This window comes from Diabrotica undecimpunctata, chromosome 7 (assembly GCF_040954645.1).
Source record: "Diabrotica undecimpunctata isolate CICGRU chromosome 7, icDiaUnde3, whole genome shotgun sequence".
In the NCBI taxonomy this organism is placed as follows: Eukaryota; Metazoa; Arthropoda; class Insecta; order Coleoptera; family Chrysomelidae; genus Diabrotica; species Diabrotica undecimpunctata.
The window spans coordinates 13,256,010-13,280,384 of record NC_092809.1 but is presented as its reverse complement, the minus strand read 5'-3'; the positions used below and the strand labels follow the sequence as shown (position 1 = coordinate 13,280,384).

Here is a 24,375-nt window from a genome sequence, read left to right as displayed (position 1 = left end):
TAAGCAAATTAAAATCCATTAAGGACCAATTTTCTTCTAAATTTCAAAATTTTACCTAGACATAATTATTATCAGTAATATTGTTGCAAATATTAAAAAATGGGACCTAAAAATGGGACACTAGGACTTATGGGTCCTACTTAGGATAAAGTATTTGGCATAAGAGGACCGGGACGCCGTCGTATATCGTGGTTGGGATAGAAAAATCTCCGACAATGGTTTGGGATGACCTCAGCGGAGCTGTTTCTCAGAGCAGTCAACAAAACCATGATAGCCTTGATGATCGCCAACATCCGAACCGGATAAGGCACTGAAGAAGAAGAAGGACTTATGATTATCAAAATCCCAAGTATGTATGAATGAGTTAAAAGTAGTGGGAATTACTGCTGCACATTTTGATAACGCTAATTACCAGTGCCCTATTTATAGAACAGTAAAATGAAACAAAATGACGATTCAACAATTTATATTTCCGAGATTTATTCATGAATATAGTTTATAATAAACATTACTCAACAAGAATAATCCAGTAAACGATAAAAAAGGGCCGAGATGAAACTATTATTATTAAATATGTAAATCTAAACGAACTTAGCAAATTTGTCCAATGTTTATAATTTTTTTTATTGAAAAATATTGGAAATATAATACAAAAAAAAAAATTTAATTCAGTTTACTACAGCCTACAATATCTATGGAAAGTTTTTCTTTAAATTTAAACAAATTATAATTATAAGGGTTGAAAAAAAACTTTTCAGTGATCTATAAATAGGACGCTAGGCCTATAATGGGTTTTAGATATTAAAACAAACATTAAAGAAATGTTTTACATAATTATGTTAGAACATAACTATTATGTTCTTACTTTAACCTTCACATTGGTTTACAGGTTAAATCTAATATTTTCTTAATTTAAATTTTTTTTAAACGATTTCCGCATTGGAAATCGAAATGTCAAAACAAATGTAAAATGTAATTCCCATTACAATCAATTGTGATTGAATCGCATATACAACAATATTTAACAATGTACTCACTTGTTTCAAAAGATTTTTTTAATTTGGTTATATCAAGCGAAGAACCGGACACCCTATAGATTCCAACTTCCGCCATACCTCTCCTTTCAACTTCCCTTATACACGCCGTAACAATAAATGGAATGTTTCGTTTCTGTCTCCTGAAAAACAAATCCTTTTTAACAAAATACTAGAAACATAATTAAAGTTTTTATTTAAAAAAATTCCTTTATAAAAGATATATTAATATATAAACCCTATCGCGCTACACCACAGAACGTTTTCGGAATAACTATTCCATCATCAGTGCTATCTGGATTTACATGTTTGAAGCTACTAAATACATGGGTAAATGTAAGTTGTTATCTTGAATATATTTTAGACTAGATGTTGTAGAAAACGAAATATGTTTATACGCACAAAGTATTTACTTAATTGGAACGATATATACCCAATTTTAATTTAGAAATGCGATGGGAATGAGAAAATCCCTATTTGCCATAAACTTACTCATATATAAAGATGCATTGATGTTAATCAATCTATGTTTCTTAGATTATAATAAAGCTTTTGATAAAGGTACACACCTTTGAAAATTACTCGACAAGAAAAATTAGGACACAAAAGACATCCAAATTATTAGTAACGTCTATTACAATCAGTACTCAAGGAAGGAAATGAAGTATCAGATAAGATAGAAATTGAAAGGGATGTCAGACAAGTTTGTGTACTGCCTATCCTGTTCTATTTGTAACAGAAAAAATAAAGAGGGAAGTAATGGAGGAATTAACAGCAGGCATAAAAGTAAATGGACGACCCATTAACAACATACGGTTTGCAGATGATACAGTCATAATAGCTGAAAATCTAGAGCATCTGCAACAAACGATTGACAGAGTAGTACAAGTCAGCGAAGATAATTAATTAATGGTAATCGAAAAGGGACATCGACGTCATCATCATTCTGGCATTACAACTCTGCGTGGGTCCTAGCCTCCTCAAGAATTCGGCCAAGCACGCCAAGCACGTATTCCCATATTTCTCATGTCTTCATCGACGTTATCAAGGAACCTTATTCTAGGTCTTTCTCTTCTCCTCTGACCAATGGGTCTATCAAGGAGCGTTTTCTAGCTGAGTCATTTTGTTCCATCCGCATTACATGCCCTATTCACCTCAGATGTCCTATCTTAATGTTTTACGATATCAGGTTCCTTCTTCACACTTCATTGTCATTCACTGCTCCATAAATTCGCTTTAGTACTTTTCTTTCGAAACATCCCAACATGTTTTCATCATTTTTTGTTAGTCCAGGTCTCTGAACTATATGTTAGGACTGGGCGTATTATTGTTTTGTAGAGTTTTATTTTTGTATTTCTTGATATAATTGTGGATTTAAGGAGGAGATTGAGCCCAAAATAGCATCTGTTGTCCGTGTAAATTTTGTGGTTTATCTCTGCGTTAGTATTATTTTCAGTGTTAAGGAACGCTCCTAAGCATAAAAATTCGTTCACTGCTTCGATTTCGTCGTTTTCTATAACAAGTAGTAGTAGGATTTGTGGTTGCGTGCTTATTTTCTTATACTTCGTTTTGTTGCCGTTTATTATTAAACCCATTTTTGTAGCTTATTCTTTTATATCAACATCAAGTGAGTCTAAAAATACATGGTGAGCAAATAAAGTAAGTCCAAAAATATAAATATCTGGGAACTATAATTACCGACAATAATGACTACATTGAAGAAGTTATGTCAAGAATGGGACAAGCAAGAAGTGCAGTAAAGTACTTTGTAGTAAATACATCACAATGCCTTTAAACATAAGACTATTAAGATGCTATGTTTTTTCTGTTTTATATTATGGCGTGGAAGCGTGGACTCTTCTTCTTCTTCAAGTGCCCTCTCCGCTACGGAGTTTGGCAATCATCATTGCTATTCGTATCTTTGAAGCTGTTAAGAATAAGTTGTGTGGATCATGTCAGAAATGTCGACGTGTCGAGGAGAATGAGAAAATAGATGTAAGTGCTGAAAACCATTAAAATTAGAAAGTTACAATATTTGGAACATGTCATGAGAGGCGAACGTTATAATCTACTTCAAATGGTAATACAGCGAAAAATAAAAGCTAAGAGGTGTCGAGGGGAAGACATGTCGTTGTCGTTGTTGAATAATTTAAGTGTGTGGTTTAGATGTTCCATTGAACTATTTGGAGCAGTAAAATCCAAGACGCGTATTTCCGTGATGATTACCAACCTTCTTAGAGGAGATGGCATATGAATAAGAACTTTTACTTTGACTTTGGTGTAGAGATAAGTTTTTGATTGCTTGGATGGCCACACTGTTAATATTTGTTTATTCTAATGCCTTTCACAACTTTTAGTGAGGTACGCTATCGTAGAACTTTTTTTTGGTCCACATAGATCAAGAGTACTTATGTACTAAAACGCTGTATTGTATTATTTAACCACTGGATTAAGTTAGGTTAGCACTGGCCCGAGCTTCTTTATATACTATCTTGGTTGTCCTGAGAGCTTAGAAATTGTTGGTATCCTATTCTTTTAAAATCCACAATGCATGTATAATTTGAATTATTCTTAGTACTTTCCAATATTGCTGAAATCTATGAAAATAGCTTCATCCAGTTTGATGCTCAGTCCGCTTTTGCACAGTAGCTGTACACTTTCTTGGTCTATACTTTGTAAACTATTCTTTTCATCGGTTTTTACCCGTTGTAACGTTATAAACGTCACATCTTTATTAATTTACATTTAAATAATTATTTCATTTTAATTTCTTTATTAATTTCTTTATCTCTAGATTCGTTTTTACTATTTTTTCTTCAAAAAGTAGTTGGCGCCCTCTGTCTCTCTTTTCTCCCTCTTTCTGTCCCGTAGAATAAATATTCGCCCACTCTCTTTCTGTCTGGCAGACTAAATATTCTGTTCTGTGTTGACAGAAAAGCTAATTCCATCATATAGTAACATCCTATGACATCTGTGCTAACTTCATGCAGTCCCTTCCTATTTTCTGTCAATCACCTTTAATGGTGGGATTATTTTTTGTTTATAGTTGAAATTTATAAAAGAAGGTAGGAATTATAATAAGCTTCATTTTATGGTCTGCAACATTCTCTTGGGGTGAGTACTTTCATTGTAATCTTTATTCTATAATAATATTCAACCTCACTTCTTTCGAAACCACGTTTTATTATATAATTATATGCATGTAGGTAACAAAATTTAACTATGTTCAACAGTAATTATATTTCATGTTATTCTTGCCATCCGATATTTCTTTAATTTTGTAATTTTGTAAAATGGCAAGGAAATTGTGATGTGTTTCTGATACGAGCTGTTTCTTGTTTTTTAGTTTATTGGCCGTATTCCAAATTTTATTGGCTGAATTAATTAACCATATTCACGGTTTATTGGCTACATTCCAGACTTTATTGGCCACATAGGATGAAAATTTATTGACCATTGGAGGACTTAACCACTTAATTGGGAGTCACTCACAGGGTATAACTGCAGCTCACAGGAGGACCTAACCGTCTAATTGGGAGGACACACAAGCAGCCCATTGATGCCATCGTTGCCTTAAGTATCAACCTCGCTATATCTATTGTTAAGCATTGGCAGGGTTGATTGTTTCCTGTTTTTACTACATATGATTAGTTAAAATTTGTTTTATTTGCTATCAGCTGGGGGTTCAGGTTTGATTTCTAGTTTAAGACAAGACGAACTCAAACTTGAGATACTGAGCTAGGCGAAGCATAGACGATAAGCTCCCATGGTTGATAGAGATATTATTTTTATAATAATATTTCAATTCTCTTTGGTAGTCTTATCGTTACAACGTAACAGTTTACATAAATAAAGATAATTACCCACAGTGAAACCCGAAACTCAACAAACCATTCAAATATTGACTGAAACTGGCTTATATCATTACCAAATCTTACAATGAGTTGTAACCCAGAATAGGAATAGACGGAGAGACAATGAAAAAAGCTCGTGAAATACCTGGAAGATCAGCAACATTCATAGTCACTACGCATCTGTCAAGATGTACATATTGGAAAGAAGGAATATCTAGAAAAACTATAACAGATTATTTTTTTTTTATTTTAAGAAATGACTTGTTTTAGACATCGTTTATGGGTGTACCCTATATGTGTGGGTATGATGCTATATCTGGAACTGAATTGACGTGTAATTGTTGAATAAATAAAAGATGATAGTTGTTAATAACTTACTTGCAAACAGCCTGAATTTTCTCCCCAAATAAGGCCCCAGTTTTTCCAGTCGGTACCCTCCTTACACTAATCTCACAAGGAATGTATTTAAGACCCATCTTCAAGGTGCATCCGTTTATCGACAGCTTCTTGTCTTTGACATGTTCGTTCAGCCATTTTCTGCTAAGCGTCTGCGTGTGTTTTCCGAACAAAGTTGGATTCGTAGTACCATCTCTGTAAACTAGTATTCGAAGATTTTCACAACCTTCAAGGTCAATGACGAAATTCTCGTTCCACTGAGGATTGTTCGTGTTGCATATAATTTTCGTTTTGGCTTTTTGGAAGAAGTGGCCGTAGAAGTCCACTTCGACGACTATATATAAATCTAAACAGTACATAAAATAACAAAATTATTCTTTGTAATTTACATCTTAAACATTGTAAAAAAACAAACTAAAATTACATCGAAAAGTTCGACGAAAGCATTAAAGAATATAAATTTAAATACAGGTTAGAAATCGACTACTTCATAATATATGACTGTACAAAAAGTTTGGTCGTCTGATAAGAGATAACACTATTAGTTTCGTAGTTTTATTTTTCTAAAGATGGTATGGTCGGCGTAGAATTACGCAAGAGAAAATCTCCCCTACCAGAGAGTTAGATACTAAAAAAATGGCAATAATGTCATCTGCAAATTTGAATTATTACTTTGAACAGTGGCGTAGGTATTATACTACTTAAAATATTTAAGAACTAATATTAAGAGTTGATTTTAAATCTACTAAGACATATTATTATATATCTTCAAGCTTGATTTTATAATTTTGTTGATAATTTAAAACTCGGCATTTCGAAACCCATTTTCAAGAGGGATATGGTTCCGTTTGAGTTCGGGGTCTCAATCTGCCTACTCCCCTCAGTCGTGACGTACCAGTATCTTGTTCTCCAGAAATACGAGAAACGATCTGAGTGGTATCGGTTGTAGCGGAGGGGGAGGAGTGTCGCTAAAGCAGCGATAAATATGTTCTTATTCAGAAACACCCACCTCACAGGTTTTCCTATTCCGTTTACCGGAACCAACCCATATAAACCGTTATCTCAATGTCCATTCACATTATTACCCCCACAACTCAATTTAGTTATCAAAACTCTTGTTTCCCGTTCCATAAGACTTAGCAACGACAATCACAGATCATCCGAAATCAATTCAATAAGGCAAACACTCTTATAAAACGGCTACCACAAAACCCAAATAAATAGGAGAACTCTATACCCCAATACATCCAAAAAAGAAACCTTGCCGCCCGACCAACTCAAAAGCTTTCTATCTTTTATCAAAGGTGTCTTTGATAAGATCAGTAGAACTCTTAACCCTCTAAACATCAAAACCATTTTCCCTACTCACTCCAAGTTGTCCAATCTCGTCAGATCCGTAAAAGACCAAATCTTCAATGAAGACATGGTGTCTACGAGATATCTTGTTCCAGTTGCCCACCAACACACATAGTACAGACAAACCAACGAATCCCCAACCGTATTTACGATCATTCAAAATTATTATATAGTAACATCTGTGTATTACAACATTAAAATAAATTTCAGTCTGTGCTGAGAACTCAACAAAACGTGTTTCATGCCACTGTAATCTCATTATAACACTTTCACGATCTCATTCGCTAGGGTAAGCCATATTTTGGCTGAAATTTTGAATTTCAGAGAGCAATGTGTACGCCGAGTACTGCATTCGTTAAAAATGGGATAAAAACACATTTGAATGTGACTTTCTCAGTTGGAGCGTTTTTCTTTAATACATTCATCACTGTGAATGAGACTTGTATCTACCACCACGATTCTAAATCAAAAAAAGCGACTAGGGATTGGTTTGAATGCGGTACTTTTGCTCCCAAGCGACTGAAGAACCAGTAATCAAGTAAGAAAGTGTTAGGATGTTAGAATCAAAGTAAGCACTGTGGCAATATCCACCCTATTTATCCACATTTATCTTTCTCCGGCTTCTGGCTCTTCCAACATCTTAATAAATCCATGTGTGGGAAACGATTATCATTAAACGAAGATATAATAGCAGCCTCTTCTTCTTATAGTGCCGTGCACCTATAGTGCGTTGGCGAATTATCTTAAGGCCAGACGTCTGTCTTTTGCGGCATGCAAAAGAGCGCCAGTGTTATTTATGCCTGTCCACGACATTTGTTTGCGACCTACTCCTCTCTTGCCTTCAATCTTTCCCTGGATGATTAGTTGAGGGATTGCGTTAATTTTGCCTCTCAGAATATGACCGAGGTATCCAATTTTTTGTATCTTGATCAAATTGAGTACAAAGACTTCCTCGTTTCTCACCCTATTTGTCCATGGTATGCGGAACATTCTTCGCAACGTCCACATTTCGAAGGCCTCCAACTTATTAATGGAAGGTACTGTTAACGTCCATGTTTCCATGCCGTATAACAATATGATGGACCATACATAGTATTTAACCATCCTGTAGCGGAGATTGAAGGAAAGATTGCGGTTACATAGCAGTGGTTTAAATTTGATAAAAGCTTGTCTTGCTTGTTTGGTACGGCATTTTATTTCTTGTCGAGGATCCATTGGTCATTCATCATCATTCCCAAGTATTTAAATGTTCACTTGATCGATTGGAGCATTATCTACTTACAGTTGTATAATAGCAGCCATGGAACCATATTTTAACAGTCTTCCGGATTTTCACTTCAGGCATGGAATTAATAAACTATAAGATTACTGGAGAAGGTTCAGTAATATTATGTGCAATCATGAATTGTTTGAAAGTATTTTAAACCTCAAAAACCATGATTTTTTTATCGAACGACTAATCTGTACTCAATGTACTTAACAATATTCACCATTTACATCACTAAACTTTATATTTCCATAAAAATTTATCTTCCACTAACAATGAGTTTAGTCTCTTAATTTAATATGAAATATAAAGTGTTACGAATATTTATTATTTGTATACAATGTATTTTATTTAATTTTTTTAGTTTTATCATGTTATATAAAATTTCCCGTTGCTACTGTTCTATAGACTATGTCAGATATAATATTAAAACCTCCGAAAACAAACTGTGACCGATTAGGGAAAAATTTGAATAATTTAGCAGACAGCAAGAGAACAGTAAGTAATGGGAATTAATTAGTTTTTTTTATATTGTTAATTTTATATATTGTAGGAATTTGAGTTGTTTTTGAAGTTATACTTCTATACGCGCGCTCCACGTTGGAAATTTGTATGGGAGTGAATCTGTGAAATCATTACATATGTAAGATAATGAGTAAGAGAGAGACAGAAGATATATTTTCTCTCTCTTCCTCTCTCGAATATAAAAATGTTCCTTTTGTATATATAATTTAATATTATATATATTATATAAAGATATATATACATATAATATTATACATATAATAAAATATTTATTAATATTATTATTTATAATATATGTTTTGTATTATTTATTAAATGTTCATAATTATATAACAGCCGGTTTACGAAAGGCTGATCATTATCAAAATTAGGTAATCTACTGTTAACAGTCTATTAAATGCATTTTGAGTTGCAGAAACATCGATCAAACTTCAATCACATAACACACATTAACTAATCTAACAAGCAAATAATCGATGATTAACAGCCTGTCAGAAGTATTTTGGGTTTCCGAAACGCTAATTATCGTTTTATCTATGTCAAACTTCTGTCATACTAGCTTGTCAGGTAATCTGAGATTTTTGGACGATTAATCTTATAATCTTTGGTTATGTACCAATGGTTGTAAGTAAATAAAATAAAATCTTTGGTTACGTTGTAGGATACATAAACCTAAGGTGTTTTATAAAAAGCTGTTGTTTAGAAAGAACCCAAAAATATTATTACAAAGGTTCATTTTAAGAATTAAAGATGATAAATGACAAATTGGTAAACATTAACGAACGACACAAAATTATTAGTTAGTTAGGTTATGTTTGTTTGTTGATTTTCAGAATGCAGATTACACATAAACAGGAATGATGGTAAAGTGAAACAGCAACATTACTTTCTTAATTTAGAGCAAGATAAAGAACAATTCGTACAGAAATAATAAACGATTACAATCGATTCTACTGTTTCCATGTAAAATCGTATGTCAAATAATCTATAATCGGTGATCACGTAATTTTACCATAATTTTCGTTTCGGAAACCTGTCGCTTGTTAACAATTGATCAAATTTGATACTTGATTACATGATTGGAGATTTGAATAACGTTTCGGAAACCGGCCGTTAGTCTTTTGTATTTCAAAATAATAATCTCAATAAATCACTGTATGATCCAGAACTGTCAATTTTGAAATATATTTGTGTCATGTCCTCGGTAGTATAGTAGTCAGTATCCCCGCCTGTCACGCGGGAGACCGGGGTTCGATTCTCAGTCGGGGAGGACTTTTTTATTAATATTATTACATTATTGTCATTTTTAAATACTTATGGATATTGCATTTTAATTTGTATTGTATTATTATATGGAATTATGTTGCACTGTATTGTAGTGTATTTTTTTATGTAAATTATTGTCATTTTTAAATACTTATGAATATTGCAGTTTAATTTGTATTGTATTATTATATTAATAACAAAATAAACAATGAATTTTACTGCAGAGTATGCGTAAAAAAATTTTTGCATTCAACTCCTTTCATACATATATGAAAATAAAAATATACATTTTCATCAAAATATTGATTCAATCCTTCATTGTTAGTAAGTTGTTATTAATTCTGTTTCTCTTTCTGCTATGTCTTACCTATAGAATTACATATGTAATGATTGTGCAGATTGACTCCCAAATAAATTTGTAACGGCGAATGCGTGTATAGAAGTGTAACTTCCACCGACAGTCCCACTGGACTGCCACACCCGTTTTTTTCGCAAATAAAAACAGTTTACTACAAATCCGTCAATTGCTGGCTGTACAATAAAGACAAATTCCCAACAAAAAGTGCATTGAAACGTAATGACTTACCACAGGAATACTCCAAACCAGTCAAATCGTAAATATAAACATGCAGATCTCCAACCAACAAACTCTCATCGTTCCCACTCCTCAACAGATATGAACCCATGTTCGTCTTCAAAAACTGCCTGCAGGCAGTTATCCAAGCTTGCAATTCAAGCATATTATGCGGCTGTGCCGCAAACTTCCCGGTCCTTTCAGTCTTTTGCAAAGTTAAAATTGCTTCAATCCATTGTGTTCGTTCGAAGTCGGACGATAGGAAGAACATGTAAGTACGGCCCGTCACTTTGTGTTTGATCCTGTACACGAGGTTCGGGGAGACAAGTACCAGCTGGCTTTCTAGTTCTATCAGTCTTTTTCTATATTTGTCCGAGCCTCGGAGAAGTTTTGAACGATTCTAAAAATCAATAATATGAATATTTAGTATTTAATGTGCTAGTTAATCAGGTAATCAAGGTATATTTAAATGCACTGCCGAACGAACCCAAATTAATCTTGGCTATAAAATTAAGCTTTTTATCTATTATATAAAAATAAATCTCCATTTCGCTACAATTAAATAAATAAAATAATATACAATTAAATAAATCCCCATTTCCCCTTGTCGCACCTATAGAGACCTATAAAACACGAGAAGGATCTAGATTGGCGACCTTGTAATTTGTGTACACTAGTTAACCTGTTTGCTTGGTTTGTCGCTAGGGCAGCGCTGCTGCAGAGAAGGTTTCTAGTATTACATTGGGGTGAATGTGAAAATTTCCACAATCATTAATTATTGGTAATATATTATTTAAATATGAGTGCCAAGAAAGCTTACACCAGTAGAACTTGCTTTGTATCTGGATGTATAACGGGTTATCGTTTCGCTAAAAAATCGAAGAGGAATGGAAAAATGGAAGTTAATACAAGCCTTTTTAAAAAAATCAAATATCTTAAAGAAATTGATGGATTCGCCCGTTACTTGATTGAAATTCATTTTATGTAACAATAAAACACTGAAAACTTAGATTTCAAAAACTTCCACAAAATTTATTATAAACTCTTATCACTACAGCTGTTTCGGCTGATTGCCTTTCTCAAGTGATCTATTTTTGGCATGCGTTTACACTTTATAGTCTTTAATGAAATAGGTTGAGGTGGGAAGAACTGTTTGTCTCAAGTTGGTCATTCAGAATTATATGTGTTTTTTAATTTGTTAATTTCCATAGATTCTAACAAAGATAGCTTAAGGCCTTTATTTTGAATGTGAAGAATTTGAAATTCGTCATTAAAAAAATGATTATGATCTAGAAGGTGAAGTGCGTATGTAGAATCTGTTTTTCTATTATTGAAAGCCCTTTTATGTTCTGCTATTCGTTTATTAAAATTTCTACCAGTTTGACCGATATAAGTTTTTGGGCAGTCGCCACATTTAAGTTTGTATACACCACTGTGTACGTGCTTTTTATTTTGGCTCTTGTTGTTTTTAATATATTTGCCTAAGTTGTTATTTGTTCTGAAAGCTGGTGTTATTCCTTTCTTTTTTATGTGTTTGGCTATTTTGGTATAAATCAAAAACTACACAAGAAAGCCCTGAAATTTCTTTTTCTATTTTCTATTTCCACCACCAGAGAAAAAAACCCAGTACCTTCTGCTCGATTACATATACAGGCAAAATATCAACAAAAATAGCCAAACACATAAAAAAGAAAGGAATAACACCAGCTTTCAGAACGAATAACAACTTAGACAATTATATTAAAAACAACAAGAGCCAAAATAAAAAGCACTTACACAGTGGTGTGTACAAACTTAAATGTGGCGACTGCCCAAAAACTTACATTGGTCAAACTGGTAGAAATTTTAATAAACGAATAGCAGCATAATAAATTTTGTGGAAGTTTTTGAAAACAAATTTTTTAGTGTTTTATTGTTACATCTTAAAGAAATCTTTATTTATAATTTCATATTACGTTTTATAAGTAGGTAAATTAAATAGGTTTAATTATATTAAATATAATATTAAATCGTTGTAAAGCTTTATTGACTAAACGAGTAAAATTGCATGATTTTTCAATTAACATCAATTTGTGGCTCATTTGTGATTTATTTTTTGTTGTCATTTATGAAAAAATGTTAAGACAATATTATATGTATAAAATGTGTGCTATTTCAGCCCTATAAAAAAATGTTTTGGATTTAACACGGAAATACTACGACTTTTTTATTTTGGTCGACTACGAACAAAACATTATTACTTTTTTGAATTCCCCTTAGGATAAAAATATTTTCTTACCTTGTCTTCATTCGACTTTTCTTCTTGTCTTAACTGATCCCTGACATTTGATGCTTGGGATTTTAAAGCTACTATATTTGATTGTGATACTTCATGTAAGTTAGCAGTGGTTTCTTCTAATGTTAAAATATCTTCTACTGGTATGAACCATTTTAGTTCAAATGTGTATTTTTCGTTGCGTCCAGCAGTCTAGAAATAAAAAAAATTGGAATTAAAATAAAAAAAAAACTTTTATATCTATCCACAAACAACGCGTATTTATAAAACTAATCAGTGAGCTCCTGCAAGCCATTTTTTACATATTTTCCCTCTATAACTCGAAAAATTAAATTTAACCTCTGTATCTCGAACATACTCCGTTCGGCTCGCGGAGATAAGAATACGGCCGAGGCGAGAAGGCCCTGCCTGTCGTAAGAGGCGACTTATGGGTAGGAATCGAGAGGTTGAAAGCCGTCGCTTGAGGTGTCGGGTTTGTAGAAACGCACACGGACGTTTAGGCGTCACGGTCACCGGTCTATACTCCTGGTATCCGAGACGAGACTCTCGGGGACCACTCTACTCTTATTCCAAGAGAAGCAGGCGAGGTTGAACGAGCTGGGCCCGTACACACCTCTTTTGGCCTTGTGCCAATCGTGGTGTTGGTGTCCCGGCACGTACCCGCCAGGAGATTTAAGAGTGGTAGAGGAGAGATCCTCGGCGGCGACCTGTCTACGTGCGAGGTGGAAATTCCTCTGCTTGCGTCACCTATCCGCCTGTGGGAGGGGATAACAGGTAGGTGAGGTAATCGCAACACAGGTACTACGGGGAAGGTGAAGCCCCACGAAACGTGTCTGGCGTACGTGGCGTGGCACCTTCATGTTGGTGACGGACTCGTAGGGGCAGTGGAGGCGCTAACGATCGTATGCCGAAAGGACAGGTAGACCAGGGTCCTGTCAAATTTTATTGGAGGGCACAAAGCATTGCAATGTATTTCGAACATAACCATGTTTCATTTTACAACCTTTTCAACTCGATTATTGAAACTGGTTAAGACATGAAATGTTAGAAACTTACTTACTAGTTGTTTACTTGGTTTTTACTGTTTACTGTTTTACTTTTTTTATTAATTCATTTTTTTTTTAAACTTTTTTTTACTTTATTTATTTTATGTTCGACTTATAGATAAAGATATAACAAATAAAATAATCATATTTACCTTGTATTTGGCACAAGCAATAACGTCGTTAAATAAAAACAGATGCCGCAGTTTTCGATGATTATCAACAAATTCTACTATAAATGAATTTTTTACTAGTCGTCTTTGCGCTCTATCTGATGCCTAAAAAATAAAAAAACATATGTTAACAAAAATAAGGAAATGTAAGTACTTCAATGTTCTACCATAATATAAAATATCCATTAGATTTGATTAGATAAAATTTTCAAATATGTAGTTTTATTGGTAATTTGTTTGGTGTTCTACAAAATTAGGATCACAATAATTCTTTTTTTTTATTTACAAAAAATAGTCGCTTTAACCACCTGGGTCATTAGCGACATTAGTTATTACATTATATTAAATTATATAAAGATGTATCTTGAAGAAAGTCAATTAAGCTTTTGGTAGTTAAATGTTCACCTAACACTGTTTTTAAATCACTGGAAATATTGTTATTGTATCTATTTACTGTATATTTTCCACATTCTGTTGTCAACAGTAATGTTTACTTGACAATATTTACACACTGGAATGTCTTCCTTAGTCATTAGATACTTATGCGTAATATTGGTATGACCTAATCGAAGTCAAGAAATTTTGACTTGGTGAGCTTTTTTGGGTTTACTAGGCGCCACGGTTTCACTGTCGATTTAATTTCTCTTAATTTGATCACTGATCACTTTTTCTTTGACGAACTGTTTTATATCACTCGAGATAGTCATTGACACTATTATAGCATGGTCGTTATTGGTAGCTTCTCTTCTTTGGAGGTCTGCTTTTCATTACCTTGTATTCCAATGTGAAATGAAACTCACATAAATTTGACTTCGGAACCAGATTCTTGTAAGGCAGCAAGTTCTTTCTCGACAAGTAAGGCTATAGGGTTCTTAGTGTATAGTTAATCAATTGTTGTTAACGAGTTTAGAGAAGCTGTGATAGTGACGGAGGAAGAATGGTTTGTACTTTTAATATGCATAAGGGCTTGTAATATTACATATAATTCTGCTGTGTATAAAGAAGTGGGTGACATTAATTTAAATTGGGAAGGGAATGTTAGTGACAATGCTGCACCTACGCCGTTTGCAGACTTTTAGGCATCTGTATAAATGCAAAAACTTTCCCTGCAAGTCTCGGGTTCCTTTAAAAATGACTGTCGGATTACATTTGCTGCTGTCTCTGATTTGTGATATTGGGGAAGTGTCATATTGATTTCGGGAATCATGATTAAAGTTTCTAGGTAACGGTCCGTAAATGTATTTCGAAACACTGGGTGTAATTTGTTACTGGCGACTGAAGATGCATATAGGAGGCATAAATACTTCCTTCGTAGGGTAAGAGGTGGTTCTCCTGTTAAGCATTGAAAATTCTTAACTGGTGTGACTCTAAATGCAGCTGTGGCAATGCAAAGTGCTGTGTTTTGAATGATTTCAAGTTGCTTTTGTTTTTTAGCAGAGGCATATAAAATAATTCTTTGGGTCTCTCCATAAACATTTGCAAAATGCAATATTATGTAAACAAAAAGAGAAATCAAACGATTTCTACCTAGCGAAACCGAATTCAAATTTTTACCACTGTGTTTCCTAAAATTTGCGAAACAAACAGCTGGATAAATTACTCGGCAAGGGAATCTAAAATTGCATTCCACATGCCGTTCATCCTGGTCAAAATTCGTAGTGAATTCAGTTTCTGGTACTCCAAACGAAGTAAGTAATAAAACATAATGACGGTATTAGATTTTTGTTTTGATACAGGGCAGCGACAACCGCTGATACGTATTTCGACCTCCTTAGGTCTCGTCAGAACGGTATAGCCACTGCTCTGAACCAAAACAAAAATCTCTCCCGTCCTAGACAATAGTTATTAAAATAACTATATACGGACGTAACTACGCCATCTAAAAACAAAAAGAGAAATCAAACGATTTCTACCTAGCTAAACCGAATTCAAATTTGTACCACTGTGTTTCCTAAAATTTGCGAAACAAACAGCTGGATAAATTACTCGGGAAGGGAATCTAAAATTGCATTCCACATGCCGTTCATTCTGGTCAAAATTCGTAGTGAATTCAGTTTCTGGTACTCCAAACGAAGTAAGTAATAAAACATAATGCAATATTACGTATTCATATGGTAAGTTCATATATTGTAACAATAAAAGCAATAGTTTCACTTAGTATCTATGTTTGATATTAAAAATCATAAGAAAGTACTTACAGGAAACATTGATTTTGTCTGGATCATGTTAAATTGATCCAAAAAGTTCTGCGTCAGATTCAACGCTTCTGCTAAACTATGATGATCCGGATGGGAAGGCGGGACAAATTTTAAAAGATCGTGCAAAACTAAAGCGTTTTTTTGAACTCTCGCTACTGGTTTGTGTAACAGATCCTCCAGACTAATTGGCTGACCTGACAGTTGCTTGCAGGTTATATTTTTAGAAATTTCGCTGAACTGAACGTTGGCCGCGCTGCATTTTCGAACAGTGTCCAAAGCCAGACCGTAGTTACTTAAGAATGCTCCGTATAAGGATAAATTTGAAGCCTGAAAAATATTTAAATTATATAAAAGGTCAAAATTGCACCTTATGAGAAATATGTGACATTTCAAATAATAGTAAAAGCATAAAACGTTTATAAAAATCGGAACCTAGAGATGTTCCGTTGATTGTAAAAGTTAATTATCTCCTATATACGTATACCAATTAATCACTGATTAATTGATGGATTCGACCGTTTCTTGATGGAAATTCATTTTATGTAACAATAAAACACTGAAAACTTTATTTTCAAACTTCCACAAAATTTATTTTAAATTCTTATCACTACAGCTGTTTCGGCTGATTGCCTTTCTCAAGTGATCTGTGATTGAATTTACAATAGAAACAGAACAAAATCAATCCATAAATTTTTTAGATTTAAAAATTATCAGACTTAAAAACAAACATGACTTCTCCATACTTCATAAACCTACCCATACTGACACGACTATTCACAATTCATCATCCAATCCCACACAACATAAACTGGCAGCCTATCATAGTATGTTACATAGATTAACAGAAATTCCGATGTCAAAATACAATTTTGAGACAGAATTAAATATCATTAAGCAAATAGCAGTAAACAATGGATACAACGAACAAACAATTAATAAAATGTTAAATCAAAAATGACACAAGAAAGCCCTGAACTTAGTATTTCCACCACCAGAGAAAAAACCCAGTGCCTTCTGCTCGATTACATATACAGGCAAAATATCAACAAAAATAGCCAAACACATAAAAAAGAAAGGAATAACACCAGCTTTCACAACAAATAACAACCTAGGCAAATATATTAAAAACAACAAAAGCCAACATAAAAAACACTTACACAGTGGTGTGTACAAACTTAAATGTGGTGACTGCCCAAAAACTTAGATTGGTCAAACTGGTAGAAATTTTAATAAACAAATAGCAGAACATAAAAGGGCTTTCAATAATAGAAAAACAGATTCTACATACGCACTTCACCTTCTAGATCATAATCATCCTTTTAATGACGAATTTAAAATTCTTCACATCCAAATTAAAGCCTTAAGCTATCTTTGTTAGAATCTATGGAAATCAACAAATTAAAAAACACAGATATAATTCTGAAGGACCAGCTTGAGACAAACAGTTCTCTCCTCCTCAACCTATTTCATTAGAGACTATAAAGTGTAAACCCATGCCAAAACAGATCACTTGAGAAAGGCAATCAGCCGAAACAGCTGTAGTGATAAGAATTTAAAATAAATTTTGTGGAAGTTTTGAAAACAAAGTTTTCAGTGTTTTATTGTTACAATCACTGATTATTTTATACTTACCATCATTTTAAAATTTTCCCCTATCCTCGTATCCCAATTTTGAATATGTCTTTTAAGAGCCTCTAAAAAGTTTGCGTGTAAATTGAACAGTTCTGGAATTTTATAGAAAATTATATTTAATTCCGTCTCGCTTACGATGGGCTGAGACGTTCCTATGGTAGCTTGAATAGCCTTCATATACTAAAAAATATGATCAATTAAAGTCAATTTATCACACGATCTTATAGAGTACTACCTTTAATAAAAAACTTAACCAATCCACGTAGTTTGTTTCACTGTCTGTTATGTTATAAAAAATACTTTTGTACATTCTATCTTTTTCCTCCTTGGCATCACCACCATCCTAGAAATATGCATAATTAAAAAAATACAATCGGTCTTTAATTTTGATTAATATCATGGAGAAATTTAACACATATTTGATTATTATAATGTACCATACACAGTGCGCCAAAATACTAGGAAGTAGGCTTAGAACACAGATACACTTTGTGAGTCGAAGGCACCGTTGCTCATTCGTTGTAGATGATAGACGGGGTTGTTTATGAAGGTACAGATTTCCACTTCGGAAATCGTTCTCAAAATATGTATTTTGACAACGATTTCCGAAGTGGAAATTGAAACGTCAATAAACGTACTTTAACCTTTAATTGTGGCTTATTCACATTTAAATAGTAATTACTTTAAAATACCACAAGAAACTAGATTCAGAACAATATTAAGAAACCTGGTTTTAAGTATTGGTACAATGGTTTTAAGTTGTGTTTTTATTTTCTGTTTCTATCTCGTCCATAACTTCTTTTAATTTTTGATTCTTTTAAGATTTAAATAATTTCTTTGTCTTTTGATTTTGATCTTTATATTTTTCTCGTTCCTCTTCTTTGCTTGTGCTTAACCATTTCAATATTGTTTTATTATTTTCTTTCACTGCTAATTTGAACTCATCGTCAAACCAATTATTTCTTCTTTTATTTTTCTCTGCTGCATTGTTTATTCCTTGTTTGATTGTTTTCTACTGTTCCTCCATTTGTTGTTCTTTGAACTGCATCTCTGTATTTACTTCTTGTACAAATCTTCTTCCTACTTCTTTCTCCTTTAATTTATCTACATCCCATTTTCTCTGTGCTTTTCGCCTTTCATTCTTCGTTGTTTTTATTTTACATTTTGTAATCACTAGCATACGGTCCGAATCGATGTTGGCCCTTCTGTGAGATCTAACGCCATTTATCGATTGTGTGTGTGTCTTTTTAAATAGTACATAGAATAATTTGATTTCACTCCAGACTTCCTGGTCTTATCTCTGTTATTTTGTGTATGTCTTTGTATTTATATCTCGTGCTACTTATGTCCATGTTTAATGCCGCTGATAAATTACATAGTCTTTTTCTATTATTGTTTATTGTGTCATGTATTGAGTTTGCACCTGCAACCTCTCTGAAGCAATAATTTTCTTTGCCTATTTGGCCGTTGAAATCATCTATAAGGATTAATATATCTTCTCCCGGGATTTTTTTGGCGTTTCATAGAACTGCTGCTTTGTCAAGTCATCACTGTTTTTTGTTTGTGCATAGACATTTATTATGGACAACTTGTTCGGTTTCTTTCGAGTGACGTCACTCGACACTGAGGAGTAGGCAGATTGAGACTTGACGGTTCTTGTATTTATACAGAACACGATACTGGTACGTCACGAGTGAGGAGAGTAGGCAGATTGAGACCCCGAACTCGAACGGAACCGTATCACTCTTAAAATGGGTGCCGAAACGTCGAGCATTAAATTCTCAACAGGGTTCTTCCCGAGAACTTGGTGATTTTCATTTATCTGACCGCGGAAATCTAACCGAACATTCAAAAATTGTAACGAAAGCCAAGATATACAACAAACTTTGACAATATGCAAGAACAATGCGGAGTTATTCACCACATATTCGTTACAATGTTTTTCCACTCATTTCGATTTGTGATCTGTGATCAAATTTACCTCCAGTTTCTTATTTTCTCTCAGAATGTTGGTATCTCTCATAAACTGGTCCACCCATATCTCTCTAGGTCTTACCCTTGGCCTTTCAGTTTCTGGCTTCCATCTGGTGATCTTCTTAATCAGTAGGTCGTTTTTCCTTCTCTCTATGTGTCCCAGCCATCTCAGCCTCTGCACTTTAATAAATCTAACTATAGCCTCCCTTCTCCCTTCAGTTATGCCTCTTATTTCATAGTTCAGTCTTCTTCGTATTTCTTCGTTTTTTCATTCTTATCGGGCTCATAATTCTTCTGAGAATTTTCCTTTTGAATATTCTGGCTAGGTTTCGTGATCTCACCATTCATTATCTGTCAATTGTCACGTTGAAATGTCGACTTACTTTTTAATGTTGTTTACACTCTTTATGTATGTTAGCTTATAGCTTTTCGTTTTTGCACTGTTTCCTGTCTCGATGCTGCTTGCTGTGTATATTTTTTCTGATTTATAACTACTATTTTTCGACTTATGTTGGAGCGAAATAATTTTCACGTGTTATTACTCACACACAACGTTGCCAAGTCGACTCCAAAGTATATATGTATTCATGTCAGAAACCAAATAATTTATTTTGTGTCTGAGATCCTGAAATAATAAGACCTCAATAAAAGCTACAAAAAATAGTGCGCTTTGTTCAAATAGTAACTTCCCATTAGTAACTTGTCGTCCCATTAGTTCCTGATTTACATCTGCACGCCAAAAGTTCAGACAAAATGAAATTTACCAAACAATACAAAAAAAACCATACATATATTATTACAGCAATCAAAATAAACTCATTGAGATTATATATTGTAACAACTTACATGGCTAAACTTTCGCCTGGATGCTGGTGTTACCGACTCTAAAGAACTGGAACTTGCATAGGAACTATTATCATTTTGTCTTCTTAGTTCTGCTATTTCCTCGTGTTCATCTTCACTACTACTATGCCCGTTACCATTCTTTTTTGGTCTGAAAAAGAACACATATTACTAATGTATAAGTAAATTACTTATTAAATAATAGTCTCAGAAAAGCGTTAACTGCATTTTTAAACGAAGTTTTGAAGGAATCAAAAAGAAATAAATCTGATTTAAATTAGTGATATTTTAAACTAAATGACCAAGTACCGATTCTTTCTTCAATTTTTCATAATGTAGTCACTTAAGTAAACAGAAAATTATCGTGAAAGTTGAAAACTGGATTAGATGGCATACTAGGCAAATTTACAGAAAAAAATGTAAATTCATTAATAACATTGTATGTTGTTATTATTTTTAGAAAACCTGTGTCAATAAACCATTACATTAGACCAACACATATTACAGTATAATAATCAAAATTTATGTTAATAGATTCATTTTTTTTATTTGAATTAACATGACTTGATTACAAAGATCGTTGACACAGATACCTAAGAATTTATACGTTATAAACATATAAATTTCATTGATGAGCCAGAGGGCAGATTTTAAATGATTTTATTAAAAACAATTGATGGAATGGATTGATAGATTTACTTAAGTCAAGAATCAAATAGCTACATTGAAGAAGTAGCTGAAGAACTCAGTAATCGAGACATATCACTTGTAGGTTTCCTCTTTCGTCGTTAAAGAGCTCTTCCATATATTCTTTCCATCGTTTTAGCTTTTCGTCAGTTATCATAGTATTTCCATTTTTATCTAAAATAGTTGTGTTGTGGTTTCTTTTTTGCAGCACTGCCATTTCTTTAACCTTTTTATGTAGGTTGAATAGATTGTATTGTTCTGAAGATCTTCTATCTCTTTACATTTTTCCTCATAGTAAATTTGTTTTGCCTCTCTATCATTTTTCTAATTTCATTGTTAATAATTTTGTAATTGTGACTGTCTTTGTTCTGGGCTTGTCTTCTTTGGTCCATCCTGCCGAGTATTTCGTCGGTCATCCAGTTGTCTCTCTTTCTTATCGGTTGTTTTAATATCCATTTGCATGGAACGAGGAGGCAGTTTTTAAAGTTTCCCATTGTTGGTTTATCTCGCAGGTGTTAGTACCTAATTTATCAAATTTTTTGTATATTTTCTGTTTGAGTTTGTTTTTTATATCAGCTTCTTTCAGTTTTCTAACATCTAATTTTGGAGTTCTTTGGGGTTTTCTAATACGTTTAAGCTTAAGCGTGACATTAGCGATTAGTGGGTTATGGTCTGATGTGACATCTGCTCCTTCAACTGATTTGATGGTGTTACGATATCTCTCTTTAATCATTATATAATCGATTTGGTTTCTTACTACTTTTTCCGGTTTATCTGCTGGTGAGCGCCACGTATATAATCGTCTCATAGGTAATTTAAAGAACTTGTTTGTAATTATTAGACTTTTTTCTTGGCAGAATTGTATTAGAAGATCTTCTCTATCGTTACGTTCCCCTAGTCCTTGATCTCCCATTATTGTTCCAGCTCTTCCCTTGCCGACTTTTGCATTGAAATCGCCCATAACTACCGTGATTTCCCTGTTCTTTGTCATTTTCAGTGCATCTTCAACTTGTTGGTAAAATGTTTCTACTTCATCTTCTGTTGCATCTGTCATTGTCGAATATACTTGGATCAAATTTAGTTTTGTGTGTGATGTTCTTATTTGTAGTAGGATCACTCTTTCTGAGACTGGGACAAAACCCTCTATTGATTTGTTGACCTCTTTATCGACAATAATTGCTACTCCACGTCTACGCTAGTTGTTAATGTTTCCTGAGTAATATAATGCACCAGTTTCTGTCGAAACATATCGTAAGTTAGGCCACCATGTTTCGCTTACACCTAATATACGTGAGTAAAAACCTTTTAAATGTAGTTTGATTTCCTTTGAATTACATCTTTGATCATAAGAAGAAGATATAACATCATTAGTTATCTGCTGCAAAATTCTTATATCACATAATAACTAAATTCTTTGCTTTGGCAATTCCCCGTTCATTCCCACCATTGTAAGATATTTATTGTTGACTTTAAAAATTGGTGAGGTTATACTTGAGGCATGACTAATATATTTATACTACTGCATGTATATTGCATGCACAACATGCTAAAAAAAACATGCCCGAAAAGAGTCTAGAATTTTCAGTTTTGTATGACAATTACGTGGGTTTTTATAAGCAATTATTAGATATGGCTGTATCATCCTAAAATCCGTAAGAATTACTTTTTGTTGTCTACCCATGTGAATCTGAAAATTTCCTTGAAATTGGTTGGGTTTCCTTAAAATAATCTTTGTAGTCATTTTAATATAATATTTTAAGTAAACTCGGTTCGCTAATCCCAGTCCGAACTGTCTAGTGAATTTAGTAATTATATTTTTGCGAAGTTAGTTACTTTTTGACAGACTAAAAGTGGCTGGAAATTACTATACAACCAAGCACCCGTACTCATAGCCAATATTAATAGTAAACAAACTAAATAGTAAATAAAATAGAACTTTGCAAATTACCGACAATCAATATTTATTTATCTGCACCATATAATAAATAGTTATGTTAAATTATAACAACTAAATATATATTTTTTAAATATATACTACCCAAAATTTGATGGGTTTAGTATACACTTCGACTATTTAGAATAATTCTTCTTTTTTTAAAGAAAGAAGTCTGTAATAGCAGGATACTTGAGCTATTAATACTGAGAAGTAGGAATTGTTGTGTTGTAGGTTTCCGACAATGAATCTGTCAAAATTTGTCCGAGCTAAGCAAATAGAGTTTACTTGTGTATTTTGCATGGTTTCATGATATTTAATTTCCATGCATTAAGCAATTAGAGTAGAGCTTTAAATATTATTAAATGACTATTTACTACAAATAATTCGTTTTTTTTTTATTTCAATATTTTTGAATACTCAGATATGAATGTTAAAAACTTAACACACAGTTAGGATCCTTAGTTGCTATCAAAAACAGATACTTACTGAATAAAATACTCAATATTGACATAATTTGAGGTTCCTGGAGACTGAGGATCCTGTACTGTTTGAGTGGAATCCCTCTTTGACTCCAATGGAAGAGTACTAGTAGAGCTGAACACGTTTTCTGTACTGGAATGGTTACTTTTTAATACAAAATCTTCATCTTGTGCTACCATATCATAATAAGGTTCATCACTATTAGCAATAAATTCAGATGACGATGATCTGGAATCACTAGTGCTTGTTTTTGGTTTGGTTTTCAAGGAATCTGGTCTTTGTGGAACTCTGAAATAAATATATCAAAATCGTTATTACATTCTTTTCCTGTACAATTAAAGGAATATATTTATGTATTTTCTACACACATAATAAGGTAAAAAGTGTTTTGTGGAGACTGCACTAATTTTTAAACTATTGTACTGTAACTATTAACAACACCGTGATCCATCGTATGAATAAAGATCTGGAAATTATGCGTATCATGAAAATCAGAAAGATGACATACTTAGGGCATGTGATACGCAATGAGAAGTATCAACTAATTCAACTAGTTTTACAAGGCAAGATAGAAGGCAAAAGATCTCAAGGGCGCAGAAGGACATCGTGGTTGAAGAACATCAGAGAGTGGGCAGGAATGACTACCATACATCTATTTAGAGCAGCTGTCAACAAAGTTGTATGGACCAACGTGATTGCCAACATCCATAGAGGATAGGCACCAAAAGAAAAAGACTGTAACTGTACTATCTTTTAAAATCTTGTAATTCAGGAGCTAAATAAAGTTGTAAGCAACTTTGCTAATGGTGGAGATAGTTTTAGAGGAATACATCTACCTTATATTTCATAAAACAAAATGAAT

At 33.3% G+C, this 24,375-nt stretch overlaps 1 protein-coding gene across 1 annotated transcript in view; it reads right to left on the bottom strand.

The window, feature by feature from the left end:
• The window catches only part of RhoGAP1A (Rho GTPase activating protein at 1A), a 49,070-nt gene that overhangs the window by 17,071 nt on the left and 7,624 nt on the right, over positions 1-24,375 (bottom strand). Inside the window, exons 3-12 of the mRNA XM_072536743.1 lie at positions 23,520-23,801; positions 20,414-20,561; positions 17,829-17,936; positions 17,594-17,773; positions 15,962-16,288; positions 13,746-13,868; positions 12,551-12,739; positions 10,285-10,672; positions 5,267-5,630; positions 1,038-1,177 (exon numbers count right to left, since the gene is read on the bottom strand). Of these exons, the coding sequence (XP_072392844.1) occupies positions 1,038-1,177; positions 5,267-5,630; positions 10,285-10,672; positions 12,551-12,739; positions 13,746-13,868; positions 15,962-16,288; positions 17,594-17,773; positions 17,829-17,936; positions 20,414-20,561; positions 23,520-23,801 (2,249 nt within the window). The remainder of the gene's footprint in view (positions 1-1,037; positions 1,178-5,266; positions 5,631-10,284; positions 10,673-12,550; positions 12,740-13,745; positions 13,869-15,961; positions 16,289-17,593; positions 17,774-17,828; positions 17,937-20,413; positions 20,562-23,519; positions 23,802-24,375) is intronic.